The 17,209-nt window shown below is 41.7% G+C and overlaps 1 protein-coding gene across 1 annotated transcript in view; it reads right to left on the reverse strand.

Moving 5' to 3' along the window:
• Positions 1–1,040: 1,040 nt before the first annotated feature.
• Positions 1,041–17,209, reverse strand: part of TACR3 (tachykinin receptor 3) — a 73,165-nt gene continuing 56,996 nt past the window's right edge. The window contains exons 4-5 of the mRNA XM_054030171.1: positions 2,700–2,896; positions 1,041–1,356 (exon numbers count right to left, since the gene is read on the reverse strand). Of these exons, the coding sequence (XP_053886146.1) occupies positions 1,041–1,356; positions 2,700–2,896 (513 nt within the window). The remainder of the gene's footprint in view (positions 1,357–2,699; positions 2,897–17,209) is intronic.

Raw genomic sequence — 17,209 nt, forward strand, 5'->3', positions numbered from 1 at the left:
AATAAATCGATCCCGGATCGATCCCAGAAATTCTCGCCGTCGACGCCGGTACTCCAGCTCGGCGAGAGGAGTACGCGGATTCGATGGGGGAGCCTGCCTGCCGCGTCTGGACCCGCGGTAAGTTCGAACTAAGGTACTTCAAATTCAGCTACGTTATTAACATAGCTGAATTTGCATACCTTATTTCGAAGTGGGGGGTTAGTGTGGACCAGGCCTAAGACTAACAGAAGTATTGGAGCATAAGCTTTCCTGGGTGAATGCCCACTTCATCAGACGCAAGACGTGGGCATTCACCCAGGAAAGCTTAGCTCCAATACTTCTGTTAGTCTTAAAGGTGCCACAGGACCCTCTGGCACACAAGGTGGTATTCCTTCATGTACAGGGGCCAGAACAAGGCCTATGAACTACTTAAACCCTATTTTGGGGTTTGAGTTAGTCTTAAATGGGATTAAAGTGGTGCACAGTTTGACCTCTGCACAGAGCTGAATCCCATCCACATTGACTTCAATAGGATCACTCACATGAGTTTATACAACAGCAGACTGGATTTGGAACTTATCAGGACTTGATACAAAAGGAATTTTTAACCCAATCTTATGTAACTTTCCTCCTGTAAAATTCACAAATAATATAAAAATTCAGTAAAGTTTGAACTGTAGTTATTTTGAAGTTGTCTGGTTACATTTCGGTCAGTGAAACTTAAATATCAGCAAGTCAGCTGTAGGTCAGCATTTGATCCTAATGAACGAGCAAGAGTTTTATGTTGTAATGTTTTAAATAATTCTTACAAACATTTCCATGTACAAGATGCCACTCTGTTTTCATACTCATGTAAACAGACGTCTTATAGTTCCTCTTTTTTTCCAAAGCACAAACGTAAGCCGGGCCAGTAAGTCATATGGTATTTACAACAAGGGTTCATCGACTGAATCTTGACTGCCATCCTGTATCTTGGATATTGGTTCTAAAGTAGAATAGTATTGTCTCTTTTCATGTACAATACTGCTCTTTTCACACCCATCACAAATTTACCCAGAGCCTTAAGAATACTCATCCACTGATGTATAGGGTGAGCTGATAAAACTCGAGGTTGTAGAGGTGGTTTTGGAATTCCTGCGTGAACAGCCATTGAAGCTTGTGTCCCGCGAAGCAGCTCTTTTCTTACGGGTGGACTTGGAATGATCTCCATCATTGGGGTCAAACACTACTGTTGTGCTAGACTCCATTCTGGACACAGTGTACAAGCTACTTTGTCTGGTGGGATGAAACCTGGCTGCCTTGAGCTCCAGCTCATCATAGCTAGACACTTCGATAAACGGGCACCAACGGAATGCTCTCTTGAAACCAGCTCGGAATCTGAGAAGAAAGATACTTGGTGAAAGCATTCATAGGCAACACGTAGGGGGGGCATGCACGGTGAAGTGCAGCCCCCCCATATTTCTGCTCAGCCTTCCGGGGGGAGAGAGAGGGGCTCTGTACTTCTACTGCACCTGCCCCTTGGCACATTTGGCCCCTGTCCCTGGCAGCCGGGTCTGGGCGGGGAGCATAAGGGGTGGGACAGAGTCACTTCTCAGGCTGGCTGAGTGTGGCCGCTCCGGATCGTTGCCTCTGTGCCGCACAGCTGCTGCCTGAGAGACAGCCTGTCTGGGTAGGTGGCAGCTACCTGCCCCCTCTGCTACCCGCCAGGGCCTAACACGTTTCTGGCTTGCTCGGACCTTGGCCCTGGCAGCCTGACCCAGGCGGGGAGTGGAGGGGGTGGGCCGCCGCCTCCCCAGGCAGGTTCTCTCTCAAGCTCTTGATGGTTTTAATTCAGTAATACTAATGAAAACACTGAAAAATTAGCAGATATGTAAAAGTAGAGGCAGTATCATATGTGAAGAGGTGTAATGGCACACATTCTGAATAGTACTTATTTAGACCCTGATCCTGCAGTCTGATCCAGGCAAAGTGACTTATGCCCATAAAGAGTCCCTTAAACAATCGTGGCCTGATTTTTAAAAGGGTAAGCATCCACAAATCCCAGTGAAGTTAACTGCAAATGCAGCCCCCTTGAAAATAAAAACCTAGGAGTATGTGTGACTTTTTTCCCCCAGCATCTCCAACTACATATGCTTCAGTACTGAGTAATAAAGCTATGAACATTCATTTTATCATCCGATTTAGACTGCAATGTATAATAGAAATATTGTGATGTGATCAATAATACCTCAATAAAAGCTTTATTTTAAATTGCATTCTGACCACCCACCTCGTAAAGTCATACTATAAGTATCTTTGGAGTAATGATTAGTTAGTGGTGTATGCCACAATTTATATATGTTTGCTAACAGCAAAGCAACCTTAATTTACATTTGGTGTATTTTAAACAATTAGGGCCTGGTTCTGCAAGCCCTTACAAGTGGAACTTCTATTGATTTTATCAGCCGTTCTGCATGTGGAATGTGGCAGGCGGACTAAGCCCCCCAAGGCTAAATTTTGCTCTTACATTTGTCAATGCCACAAGTGTTCATTGGAAGAATAGTATTAGCATTGAACAGAAACCTGAAGGAGGCTTTCACCTCACATGATATATATTTTTTTCTCTCATTGGGAATCTTTACTATTGAAGTGAAAATTATTCTGCCTTTTTCACATTCAAATCATTTATATTCTGGCTAAGCTCACCCCCGCCCCCTAATAGGTTCATAATTCTCTCTTACCTCTTATTAAGGCAGCAGTAGATAATGGGATTGTACATGGTGGAGCTCATGGCCAGCCAAAAGCTGGCTAGGTAGATTTGCTGAATATATTTCCACCGATTTAAGTGTTGGTAGATCCCAGTAACTATGAAGTAAATGTGGTAGGGCAACCAGCAGATTGCAAATGTCAACACAACGACAATCATCATTTTTACCACCTGAAAGAAGGAAGCAATAAGGCCATTTTATTATATATGTTATCTTGCTTTGTACCTAGCACAAAGGTGTCCATATCACAAGCACCACTAAAGCTAGCACCAATTGGATCTCTTCTTGATAGTCTCCCTATTAAAGTTAGTGAAGTTGAAGCAGGGATTAACATTTTTTAACAGCATTTTTGTTTTTACTCTGAATTACTTGTGTTTCCATTTTTCTCTGGAGAACAGCATCCTTCTCAATAATAGTATGAGAGACTTTTATAGCATTATCCACATTGAACTTTGTACCAAAAAATTGACACTTAGTGACTGAAGCTTGGACTTGTTCAATATTATCATTTTCCTAGGTCATTAGCCATAGAATAAGGTTATCCTATTTTCCATTTAGCCACCCCTGCATGGCCTTTATTGCCCCAAAGTCTGTTGTAGAGAAGAGATTCCTCTCTAACTGCTAAATAACTGTATCCCTAGGCCCTTGCTAGTAAATGGGACTTGAGTGAGCAGTGACCAGCAGGGAATGCCCACCAGCAGTAATCTGCATTCTTAATTTAGTTTCAGATGGCGTACATCCAGAAGTATGACAGGTTGGTGATCTTCATCATCTTCCCTGGTTTTGTGTGGCATTGCAGCCCCCAAATCACAATAAAAGATAAATGAAGAGAAGCTTTGGTCAGTGTGAAAGGCAAGGAGAGAAAATCATGCAAGACAGAGGAAGTAAGCATTAAACAAAAGTGTTTCTAGCTGCCATCTTGCCCTCTTCAGCTATAGAAATTGCCACCTGTACTTTAGGTTGCCTGTCACTTCCCATTATAAAGACCCTGTTTCCAGTTGCTTTCAACTTTGCCAAACTTTAGGCACTAGAGTTGAAATTTTTCAGGTCAAGTGTCTCTCTCATGCTGATTTTTCCTCTTTTTTTTTTTTTTTTTTTTTTTTGAAAGCTTCAGCTAAGCTTCAACCTTAATCCAGCCCTGTGGTACATGCACGATGGTACAGATTGTAATTACATGAATACATGCTCATGTTTTTCACACACAAATTACTTTTCATTAAATTTCTGCTACCAGATTCAGCAGGCTACCACAGAAATATTGTGTTGAAACAATCGTAGTTCAGATTGGGTTATATTTCATTCTTTTTTGGACATACTTTCCAGCTGTTCATCCGTGATGAAATTACTTCTGCAACTATAAATTGTATTGTTAGAAGACTTGGTGCATACTTTCACCACATATTAGCATCAGATCCCCTGATTTTAAGAAGGGCCTCCAGTTTTGCATCCACATTTTTATGCCTGTATGAAACTATTGTTATTTGAATTTGCAGGTATATTTCATAGCACTTAAATGTCTAATTATTTGCAACCAAAATTAATCAGCTAAAAACCTGATACAATGAATATTTTAATAAAATGTGCCCATAAAATTACCCATGAAAATATTTACTAGTGGATCAAAATAGGTGGAAAATGGGAGGCTACTAATGAAAATCAGACCTCAATTCTTTACAGTCTAAAAAGTCAACTCAATATGTATGCAAACAATCCATCTACACAATGCTTGAGAAACTGAAGCAGCAGAGCCTTTCAGTACTGTAATGTATTTGGTTTAAACTGGCTGCACACTGTGATTCTCATACCCTGGAGCTGCAGGAATTGCTACAACAGTAACATTACAGGTTACCAATTCTGGCATCACTAAAATGTGTTAGCTCCACAATTTCCAGAGAAAGTAGCCTTTCTGTTTCTAACACCTAAGCTGTTACAAAAGCAGGTTAATGTGTAGACACTTAAAGGGCAAGTCAAGCCTCTCTACGGGAGTTGCCGCTTTAAAAGATTGTCGGAAGGTCTCCTGAAAAAACACAAATAAGCCAGTGAATGCAGGGCCAGCTTAAAAACCTGTTGCTGTCTCTGCCTTGAATTTTGGTAATGATTCCAGATGCACAAATTTGTTCTTAATGAAAGACAGAACTACTATGAGACAGGTCTATAAAATCATGACTGGTATTGAGAAAGTAAATAAGGAAGTGTTATTTGCTCCTTCTCATAACACAAGAACTAGGGGCCACCAAATGAAATTAATAGGCAGCAGGTTTAAAACAAATAAAAGGAAGTATTTTTTCACATAACACACAGTCAATCTGTGGAACTCCTTGCCAGAGGATGTTGTGAAGGCCAAGACTATAACAGGGTTCAAAAAAGAAACTAGCTAAATTCATGGAGGTTAGGTCCATCAATAGCTATTAGCCAGGATGGGCAGGGATGGTGTTCTTAATCTCTGTTTGCCAGAAGCTGGGAATGGGTGACAGGGGGTGGATCACTTGATGATTACCTGTTCTGTTCATTCCCTCTGGGGCATCTGGCATTGGTCACTGTCAGAAGACAGGATACTGGGCTCGATGCACCTTTGGTCTGACCCAGTATGCCCATTCTTATGTTCTACTTGAAAGTGAGAAGATCTGATATTTCTCTCACACTAGAGTATATCATGAGTAGTTTCTCTAAAGTCAATGGAAATGTATGTTGTGTATTGTCTACAGAAGATGTACGCTGGGTTTTGGGATGTTGCCAGAAACTGGTAAAAGGGGCATTTTAAGAGAGAAAAAAATCTCACCTATGTCACATAATACTCAAGCAAAAAAGGCCCCATTTTCCAAGGAAAAAAATCTTTGCTTTTAAAATTGAGCATAATTTTGCATTTTTTTGCATATTTACAATATGAAAAACAGACATTTCATTGACATTTTGCGTAAAGTGAAAACTGGGGAGTGGGAGGTGTTCCAAGACTTCATGAAATGAAAGCGTGAAAAAGTTTACACTCAGAAATCTGCCCTGCTCTGTAAAATGGAGGAGGTTATAATTCTATAGGGAATCAGGCATGTCAGTTCACCTGCAAATATACTCCTACCTCCTTACCTGGTGAAACACATCATCACATCGCTATTGGGAAAGGCAGGAGTATCAAAGGGAGAAAGGATCAAAGGGAGTTGAAATGGAAGGGAGGGGAATGTGGATATATTGGGACAGAAGGGGAAGACATGGGGGAAACGGAGATGAAAGCTAATTTGGAAAGGAGCAGGAAGAGAGAGGATTACAGTGAAAAGACAAAGTGAAACATTTCTCACAAAATATAGGTTACATTCAAGTAATGGTATGAACAAGATTTGCTTGCTTTTCAAACCCTCTCCCTTTGCAAACATGGTAATCTCTCATTAATGAATGATACAACAAAGGAAAAAAGCAGCTAAGAGCAAAACATGCATATTAAGATAGATACATTGAAATATTGTATTGTCAGGAATGCAGGTGCTCAAACTCGGGGTGCATACTCCATGATTTGAATAGCAATGTTAGATTCTCTTCATTCAGTATTAACTGTATATATAAAAAACAAAATGTAATCCACTATAACTCGTTGTGTGAATCCATTCAGTCCTCTTGCTCTATCCAAATACCATTAGATGTAGGTGTTTCTCTCCTTGACGGTGACTGGTAGCTAATGAATAGGATCTACATTCATGGTTTATAAATACAATGCCTCTTAGTTTGACTCAGTTTAATGAAAAGTCCTGAAAAGAAGAAACTCTGGCATGAACTCCAGCAAAGAGTTAAGCTAGAGCACAAGAAGAAGAGTGAAACAGTACTTGTACCTAATTTTCCCCAATCTCCAGATTATACCTACACTAGAAATTTTATCAAAAAATCCCTCTGGTGCTATTACTTATTCAGCTCCAGAGGAGAAGAAAGCATGTTAATAATTTTGTTATTTGAATTGTATAGAGTGCATCTGGCAATACAGAATTCAGTTTATTTTCTTTCTTTTTAATATGTGTGTTTTGCTCTTTTTTGATAAACTGCCATTTCAGCTGCCTTTTTCCTTTGTTCCATATTGTGTTACATTCATTAATGACCAATTGCCATTTGTGCAGATGGAAAGGATTTTCATGAAGCAAGCAAGCCAGGAAAGTACATGACTTCTCACTTCTACATAATCTCTTGGCCAGACCCTCAACCCTATTCTAGCTGCTATGTGCTGTCCTGCCACCACAAATCACTCAGAAACCGGTGGGTCCAGCTACCAGTGGTTTCCACCAGTGTAGACTCCTAGCTGTTGAACAGTCCCCTGTGCTGGAGGGTAGTTGGGTATGCTTTGAGCAATCCTGAGGTTGTGAGCAGAGCTGGTAGGAAATTTTTTTCCTCATGAAAAATGTTGATGAAAATTATTTTTTTCCATTTTTGTCAAAAATTTTGGTGAAATATCAAAACCTGAAAACTTTTCAATTTTGAGGTGTTTATTTTTTTTTGATGAATTTTCCAATTTGTCTACAGAAAACAGGAACTTTCAGTGAAAAATTCTGTTTAGTTGAAAACCCAGTCTTCCATTGAAAAACAGTTCAACCAGCCTTCGCTGGGACCATGTTTGCTTTACCTCCCTCAGCTGCTCTGACTGTATCTCCACCACACCTGAGTATCTAACTCTAACTCTTATGAGACATCTGCATAAAGACAATGTGAATAATGCAGGATTTCCTATAAAGAAAATCCACATTTGTTATATTACTTAGGGCTGATCTTGCAGATCCTCAGTCAGGAGAGTAATCCTTACTCATGCAAGGAGTCCCATTGGATTACTCTCATGAGTGCAGCCTTACAGGACCGGCCCTGTCTGAGGAATCAAATAAGGATTTTATTTAAGGGCAATCCTGGACTATTTATACAGATTTCTCACTCAACATGGAGATTATATAAAAATGAGTTAGACTGTGTACTTAGCAGCCTTGCTTACTTCTTAAATCTTTTCCTCGCACAAGTTGCAATTTCTCATCAATCAACAGTGTGCAACACAGCAAAGGAAAGAGTCAGCTGAAATGTAGTGTATCAAAAAGAATAAAACATGCTTATCTAGTGTGAGCCAGGGTACTTATGGGAGTGAGACTTTGTAGGATCCCCTGCCTTGTGAAATATTTGATGCTATTTCCAAAATGAATGGGAACGAAAGGATTCTGCTAAATTCACAAAGAGCAGCAATGATGTTTGGTTTGTTGTTTTATTATTATTTTATTTGCACACATGGGAAGGGTTAGCCCAGGAATGGCTAGATAAATTAGTCTGGCTGATTCAGATGTAACATACGGCATGTCTATACTATAAACTCAAGTCGACCTACGTTAGGTCGACTTATAGCCAGTGCAGGAATTATGTGGTGGTTCATGTCCACACTGCCCTTCTGTCAGTGGTGCGCATCCTCACCAGGGAGCGCTTCCACCAACTTAAGAGGGACAGTGTGAGGGGCTGCTCTCAGTTCTGCATTCAGCTCCCTGCTGGGAGCCCAGCTGGCCCCCGGCAGGGCCACCCAGAGGATTCAGGGGGCCTGGTGCAAAGCAATTTTGGGGGCCCCTTCCATTAAAAAAAAGTTGCAATACCTGTAGAATACTATATTCTCGTGGGGGCCCCTGTGGGACCCGGGGCTTGGGGCAAATTGCCCCACTTGCCCCCCTCCCCTGGGCTGTCACCCTGGGCTTCTCAGCTCCCTGCACTTTGCTGAGCTACTCAGTATACTTAGAACAAGATTCTTAGGCAGGTCAAAAGCCTCCTTTCCAAACTGCACTACATCATTTTATTGGCTTTCTGTTGCAAACCTGATTCTGTTATTTCTACGAGGTGAATGGGATTGGATTCTGATTTCATTTGCACCATACTGTGTAACTTCTTCATCTTCAGTGGAGTTACAAAGATGTAAGTAAGAATCAGGTCCAGTTATTAAAGAACATATCTCTGTAAGTATGTCTTTATTTATCCATTCATGGATTGTTTAGCTAGAATAAAGTGATAAAATTTGCAACATGTATCTTAAGGTTTGTAAGTAAATGGATACTTAAAAGTAAAACTAAATCAAGTGTAGCTTTGCTTTTGATTTTTGCCTTGTTATAGCTATATAGTAGAACCTTCTCATTGTTACTGATGAGATTTTTACCACAATGATTTTCTAAAAGATAAAACCTGTGCCATTTAAGGTATTAAGAGACATAAAATTTTGATGTCCTATCTCCCTATTTAATAGACAATTTTCTCTCTTGAAGTACTATACTATACCTTTCTTTTGTTTCATCTTTACACTTAACAACCCAGAAGGAAAATTCTTTTGTAATCTGATAAGGTGTATTATTAATGAGATTTCTCATACCCAGAGAAGGTTAAAAGGAACCCCTATGTTACAAAGTGATGAGACTTTTGTCTTTGGTTATGAAAACCAAAATATATGTATCCTGCATGCTTCCTAAATCAAAGAATCATAGTACTTAGATGGAAAACACCTACTAGATCATCAGATCAACTCTCCTTGAAGGGAAGAAATTAATCCACTCTAGAAGTGTTGTGCCACGTGTTTAATTTTCCTTGATTTTGTCATTTTAATTTATTTAACCATTGCTAAAACTAGCCAAAGACAAATTGCTAACTGTATACAATAGCTTGCATTCTTTAATATTTCTCTCTCTCTCTCTTACACACACACACACACACACACACACACACACACACACACGGGAGTATAATACTTTTAGTGACAGCTGGTTGGTACCGATGACTATATTAAGTTCTTGGAGTGTTTTCAAGGCACCAGTAAGTATGTGTTTCTTCCCTTAAATCTGTCTCGTTCCATCCTTCTGCCTATCTCTTTTTAGGGATAAGGAGAAGGGAAAATACAGCAGCAAATGCAGATTCTTTTCTCTGTCCTCCTACTGTTATTCTCATTTCCTCTTTTCACTATCCCTTCCTCTCCTTCCATTGCTACTTCCTTCCCCCAATCCCCAAGTCATTACCATCAGTGACCAACTCCCAGTGATTGGTGTCTCTTCTCCCATTTCCCCCATTGCTTGCTAACACTTGCCTCTTCATACTCCTAACCCTTGGCTTGAACCTTCCCTTCTCCTCACTAAAGCTAGATTGTGACTTTGCCACAGGCCCTCAGAAAGGGGCGGCAGTTAGTTGCATTGCTCCAGGGCAGACTGGAAGTCAGATAGTTATTCAGAGAGTCACAGTCTGGTTCCTGGTTCCTTCCTCCCTTCCCCCTCTTTAGGGGGAAATAGATTACTTCCACTCACATGCTGGCTGAGCTGCCTTGTCAGGCATGTTTGAGAGGGTGAAGCCAAGGCTCTGCCCATCCTCCGCCCCTGGCTACCACATGCTATGCTCTGGGTAGCAAGCCAAAGAAAAAAGGGGGTGTCGTTACACCCCTTTCTGCCATGCACTGTGCATGTAGGATGGACCACAATCTGACCCTTTTTAGATAATTAGCATTTGAGGCCATAATCATTACTCTACTGATGTCAATAGACTTATGCCACAAATGAGATGGTGCTTGAGAAGTCAAACACTGTTGGACATAATAAGGTTTACCATGACTTACTTCCCTCACAATCATTCCTTTATTAGTCCACTGGCCACTTAGTGTTGGTTACATCCAAAATATCAATACAAGCCTATACGTCCTTATATTCTGTACCCTAGCAACAATACAGTTATAAGTATTGGCTGAAATACCTACAACAGGTTCAGGCCTGGGTGACACCATCATATCATGGTGTACTCCAGAGGGGTAAGGAAAAGCTCTGCTGAAAACCCCCTAGAAAACTTTTCTTTTTATACACTGTAACAAACAAGTGATAGCATTTCTGGTTATTGGACCTACGCTAAAGTTAGCTGAAGCAGTTTAGGGCTGCATTCTGCTTTCTTCAAGGTTTTTTACCTTATCACACATAGCCTATTTTTACCCAGTACTGGACTGAGCATTTCTTTTCAAAACAAACTTATGTACCTAATTATTTTACCGACCCTAGTACCTAATATACCATGTTTTCTGTATTTCTATTGCTCAGCCCAAACTTTAAATAACACTGGTATTTCCAGGACCACTAAAAGTTTAACACAAACAATCCCTCTGTCTCATGATCTCATTCTTTTGGTCACATAGTTTGGGCTAATCAGTCATGTCAGAATCCAAACTCAGTTTAAAATGTATAATTCACTCAGAGGTAGTGTGCGCCTATATTCCTATAAACACTGAGACTTTTCACATAATTTTCACAAACTTAGTGATTTAGTTAACTTTTTAGTCTATATCAACAATGCTTTCATGATAATAGTAATGTACGCAGGATGGGAACAGTAAAGAATCACAGGGTTTGAAAGCATAGATAGTCTTTCAATCAGATAAGACAGGTGCCAATTTCGGCACTTCATAAATTGTTTTGTTCTTCTGATTTATAAGCCACTTTCTGCCAGTTTTTTAAATATCTACCTCTACATTCCATTTGAATAACCCAAAAATAAAAGTTCGTGATCAATTTTTTTGTTATTTAAATAGGAAAGTTAAAAAAGATAGGATTTTCATGTAGACTGGTTTCAGCATCAGCTATGCAACACTTCTGTTTCTTAACTTCATAAATTTGCAATAATCTCTTACAAATTGTGGTCTTTTTTACAAAATAAAAGCCATTCTGACATTTTTAGAAACAGATTTGGCTCCCTGGCATTGTTATACTGCACTTCACTGATGTTGTCTGGTCCTCTGGACTTTTATTAAAGCTAGTGACATCTCTGAGTTTTGCCAAAAGAAAAGTATCCAGTCTGACTCTTTATGAAGTTCTATCACATAGAAAATGCACATAGAATTTCCTCCAGTCTTGATAATTTGCTGTTGGATTTTGCTTAAATGTCACAAACTTGGATTAATCCACAATATAAAGAGGGGGATGGGGGAACTCAAAATGGGCCTTCTGGAGTGGCAGTGAGTAAGAAAAAAGCAGAAGGAATCAGAAATTAGAGATGTGAAATGTCTATTAGGAAATCTAGTCCATCCCCTGCCAATGCAGGATTGTAGTGTATTCAGAGCTTTTCCTGTTTTTAAATGACTTAAGTGGGAACTGTGTGATGCTCAACTAAGGTGGCTGCTTCTTGATTTAGATCCATTAGACTTGGCTACCTTTTAAATTAAAAATTAAATAGTAATCTTTCTATCACTAAACTTCATATTTAACCCTTGATTATGGGCCAGATGAGTCTCTCTAAGTCAATGAGGGTGCATTGTGTGAAAGTGAATGTAGGATTTGGCCTTGGATCATTTTGTCCTCCTTCAAGTACTTGAATTAGAAAGTTCAACAGATAAGTTAACTGGAAGCAAGAGGCCAAAACATTCTTCTACGTCACCGAAGAGGAAATCACGTTTACCCAGTTCACAGAATTTATACTTGCTATTTCACAGATAGCAAAAGGTTACTGTTCCTGAGGAAAAAAAAGTTAGACTTGAATAGTATTTCACTCCTTGGCTGAAATTAAATCAGAAATCATTAGAGCAGTGGAAGAAATGCAGAGGCTTTCAGTGTAGCCATTTTAGAGGAGAGTGCAGGGTTTGTGACCTGGAAGATGGACTTAATTCAACAAAATTGCACAGATTTAGAAGATCAAGGAGCTCAAAGAGGAGGGAACATCCTCCATTTTTATGAGTTACCAGAGAAAATAGAGGGAGAAGACCCTATAGCAGGGGTAGGCAACCTATGGCATGCACGCCGAAGGCGGCACGTGAGCTGATTTAAAGTGGCACTAACACTGCCCAGGTCCTGGCCACCAGTCCAGGGGACTCCGCATTTTAATTTAACTTTAAATGAAGCTTCTTAAACATTTTAAAAACCTTATTTACTTTACATACAACAATAGTTATATATTATAGACCTATAGAAAAAGACCTTCTAAAAACATTAAAATTTATTACTGGCACACGAAACCTTAAATTAGAGTGAATAAATGAATACTTGGCATACCACTTCTGAAAGGTTTCTGACCCCTGCCTTATAGCGTTTATCTAATCATACCTAAGTGCCAAGTTTTGAATGGCTCAACAGAGTTGTGTGCTGGGGAGATAGGGGAGGGGAGAAGGCACAACACGTCAATTTTTTCCCAGTGCACCCATGTAGGCATCATCCATAATTTTGCTACTAGAACAGAGGAGAACTAGAAGGTGAACTCTATCATTGCTGATCGTGCTAATCAAGTCACAAGGATCATGTCTAAGGGTATGTCTACACTGCAGTCACAGCCTGTGATCACAGCTCTTGTAGACATACCCAAGCTAGATTTAAACTAGGGCAATGAAGCCGTGACAGCATGGGCTTCAGCACAGGCTAGCTCAGGGGTTGCCAACCTGAGCCTGAGAAGGAGACAGAATTTACCAATGTACATTGCCAAAGAGCCACAGTAATACATCAGCAGCCCCCCATCAGCTCCCCGCCCCCTGCTTCCAGCGCCTCACACCCACCAGCAGCCCCACCAGTCAGCGCCTCCCACTCCCTCCCTGCACTTCCCGATCAGCTGTTTCATGGCATGCAGGAGGCTCTGGGAGGGGTAGGGGTAGGAGCGAGGGCATGGCAGCCTCAGGGGAGGGGGTGGGAAGGGGTGGAGTGAGGGCAGGCCTGTGGCAGAGCCAGGGGTTGAGCAGTGAGCATCCCCCGGCACATTGGAAAGTTGACGCCTGAAGCTCCAGGCCTGGAGTCAGTGCCTATACGAGGAACCGCATATAAACTTCTGAAGACCCGCATGTGGTTCCGGAGCCATAGGTTGGCCACCTCTGGGCTAGCCACCAGAGAGGCTTATACAGGCCACACATAATTCTGTGCTGCCACAGCTTCACTACTTCAGTACCTGAGCCAGCTAGATTAAAGTTAGCTCGGGTGTGTCTACATGACCTGCAATCCCATTACCAAGCCCTGGCAAAAAAGGGAGGGGGAGAACAGCTTATTCACTCTTCGGTCAACTCCCACAGTGTCCATTGTAGGCTCATAATACCCCCTCCTGCCATCAGGAGGGAGCATGAGGTGCTATACTTCCTGCAATGTTCCCTAGCTATAAAAGCCATCATTTTGGTCTACACTGTTAAAATGACCTTGATCACACGTCTTTTCTTTTCTTTTTTTTTACGTTTTTGATTTGTTGTTGTGATTCTAAATGTTGTACTCTACCTAGGTTGAAATTCATTCCCCACCACAGGGCCTGTTCTCCACTTAAGCTCTCCGGATAGGACTTCAGTGGGACTTAAAAATGGTGCATGAGCCTTGGGCTGGCCCTTGGCACAGTCAGAAATTTCACCTCTTGTCATAAACATACAGCTAAGGGTAGCATAAAATTCCTCCTTACCCTGTAAAGGGTTAATCCCGCCTTTACCTGTAAAGGGTTAAGAAGCTTAAATAACCTGGTTGGCACCTGACCAAAAGGACCAATAAGGGGAGAAGATACTTTCAAATCTGTGGGGGAAGGTTTTTGTTTTGTGTTCCTTTGTGTTCTCTCTGGGTCAGCAAGGCACCAGGGCAGGGAAAATACATCTCCCTAAGCCATATCTGAACTAAGCATCTAGAATTACGGAACTAGTAAGTAATAGCAAGGAAATGCATTAGATTATCTTTTGTTTTAGCTTGTGAATTTTCCCTGTGCTAAGAGGGAGGTTCATCCCTGTTTTTGTAACTTTAAAGTTTTGCCTAGAGGGGAAATCCTCTGTGTTTTGAATCTGATTACCCTGTAAATTGCCTTCCATCCTGATTTTATAGAGGTGCTTCTTTTACTTTTTCTTTATAATAAAGTTCTGTTTTTTAAGAATCTGATTGGGTTTTTAGTGTCCTAAAAACCCAAGGGTCTGGTCTGTGCTCACCTTGGTCACTCTCAAGCCTTCCCAGGAAAGGGGGTGAAGGGACTTGGGGGCATATTTTGGGGAAACAGGAACTCCAAGTGGTTCTTTTCCTGAATCTTTGTCTAACTCAGTTGGTGGTGGCAGCAGTACGCATCCAAGGACAAAGAAGGATTTGTGCCTTGGGGAAGTTTTTAACTTAAGCTGGTAGAAATAAGCTCAGGGGGTCTTTCATGTGGGTCCCCACATCTGTACCCCAGAGTTCAGAGTGGGGAGGGAACCCTGACACCTCTAGAGAACACTGATTGGCACAAATGGAAATAAATGTGAAGAGATAGGTAAATCAATCAATCTAGGGCATGCAGATAAGCAGTAAGCACATTTTAGCTCTAGAAATGGGAATCTCATCATGCGACCTCTAACAATGGGAAGTACTCCCTTAGAATTAAAAGTAGCCTGCATAGCTTGGTACCCCTGGAGACCTGCAGGCACTATGGCTGGGGAGTGGCCACAAAGGTCTTCTTAATTTATTCACTAAATTGAATTAAGTGCTTGCTTTTAGAAGTAAGCCCTTTTCCTGGTAAAGTTATACAGTCACAAACCACTTAAGATAATTACCGTGTTTCTTTATCATTTATTATATGAAAATGTCATGGAAAAAAAGTGCTAAACATTTAATAAAAGAGCTACTTTCCCCCCCTATTCTTCTGATGTGAACAAAACTGTGTTGCCTGAAGATAAAGGCAGCACTTGCTTCTAACAGCACTTTTTCAAAATACATGGCTTGATGCAGCTTGCAAAGCAGTTAGACCTATTCTTTTATTTCCACCATAATTGTGCATTTGCAAAGATAGTAACATTTTTTCTTCAGAAGGTTGAAGCAAAGGGGTTTATTACTGCAGAGACAAAAACAAAACAAAAACACTCCCATAAAGCATGTGTTCGGTATTGCATTTAAATTGAGTTAGAAGCAAATTAATGTCAATGATGTTGGAGTTTTACTTATTGTATTGAAGTGCTCGTCTTCTTATTCTTATTCAGTAAGGGACTGTACAATAGTATCAATTTGTTAGATATAGTAGATTTGCACCCAAAGTGTGGAACAGCACCTCTGAGAGCACTGGGAATGACCATTGCCACAACCTTTAACAGGATACATCACGTGTTTCAATCGTGCCTGCCCAGCTTTGCTGGCTAGTTTGGCAATAGCATAATAGTCCTTTCAGCACCCGGTGTTTCCCTTTGCCAAAGGAGTTTCTAGAGTCACTGCTGGCTGTGATGGGGTGTTCACCCCACACTTGCCTGGAAAGGGTTAATGTGGAGTGAGAATGGGGCTAGTTAACCCTATGGGCCACAGGTGGGGGGGACTCTGGTGGTTAGGTAATCCCCTGATGGGATGAGGGAGCCCAGCTGAAGAAGACCACGCTGGGCTGGGGTTATAAAGGCAGGAATTTGGAAGGAGGGGGGAAGGGCTGCTGGGAAAGTTTGTCACTCTCTGGGACAAGGAAGGTGTAGGGCTACAGAGCCAGGTAACCAATGGTTGCTCGCTGCAGGGGGGGAGGAGGGAGTTTGGGCTGGGAAACCCAGAGAAGTGCCGAGAGTTGGAAGGTATGGAAGATGCTCAGGGAAAAGGAGCAAGGTTCAGGAAGGAACAGATCATGGCTGCTGAATAGAGGGTCCCTGAATTGAAATCCAGAGTAGATGGTGGGCCTGGGTTCTCCTATCAGCTACTGACTGGGAAGGCTGCCTGAGACGCATGGCTAGAAGAGACTTTGATATTACCTCCAGAAGGGAAACCCTGGCTGGACCTGAGAGTCACAAACAGGCAGCAGCAGCTTGTGAAGTGAAAGAAGGGCTGCAGATCCAAAGAGAGAGGCAGAATGATGGCGTGCAACTGTGGGAAGGGGTGTTAATCTCATGAAGCTAATCCCCAGAACAGCCAGGAGGTGTCACTATCCTAGTGGTAATTAGAGTACTGTATCACACTGGTGCAGGAGTCCCCAAATCCTTGCCCACTAATGGCCAGATTTTGCCAACTTGCCAATTTTAGTTAGACTGATTAGTGCCTTACTCCCATATGGCAGTGGAGTACGGTACAAACCAACTTGAAGAAGGGTGGTAGGATCTACCTCTAAGAGGGCGTGATCCAAAGCCTATTGAAGTCAGTGAGAGTCCTTTCATTGATTTCAGTGGGTATTGGATTTGTCCCAGAAAGCCTTGGATGGGTGCAGAAAGTGCAACAAACTCAGTTGAGGGATCAGACAAGGATTATGCAAGGACTGGAATTGTGCCTGGGTTCTGTGCTGGGCACAAAGGAGAAAGTCTGCTTGTAATCTCTCCCCACCTGTGCAGGGCCATGTATGAGCATAATCTAGCCCAGGGATCTCAAACTCAAATCACCATGAGGGCCACATGAGGACTAATACATTGGCCTGAGGGCTGCATCACTAACACCTTTTCATATAAAGGTACAACCCCCCACTCCTGCACTCATCCCCACTCCATCCCTTCTATGAAGCCCTTCCCCAAATCCCTGCCCCTGCCACGCCTCTTCTCTGCCTCCTCCCCTGAACATGCGGCTTCCCGCTCCTCTCCCTTCCCTCCTGGAAAGCGCTAAGCGCTGCCAAACAGCTGTTTGGTGGCAGGA

Source organism: Malaclemys terrapin, chromosome 5 (genome assembly GCF_027887155.1).
Source record: "Malaclemys terrapin pileata isolate rMalTer1 chromosome 5, rMalTer1.hap1, whole genome shotgun sequence".
Lineage (NCBI taxonomy): Eukaryota > Metazoa > Chordata > Testudines > Emydidae > Malaclemys > Malaclemys terrapin.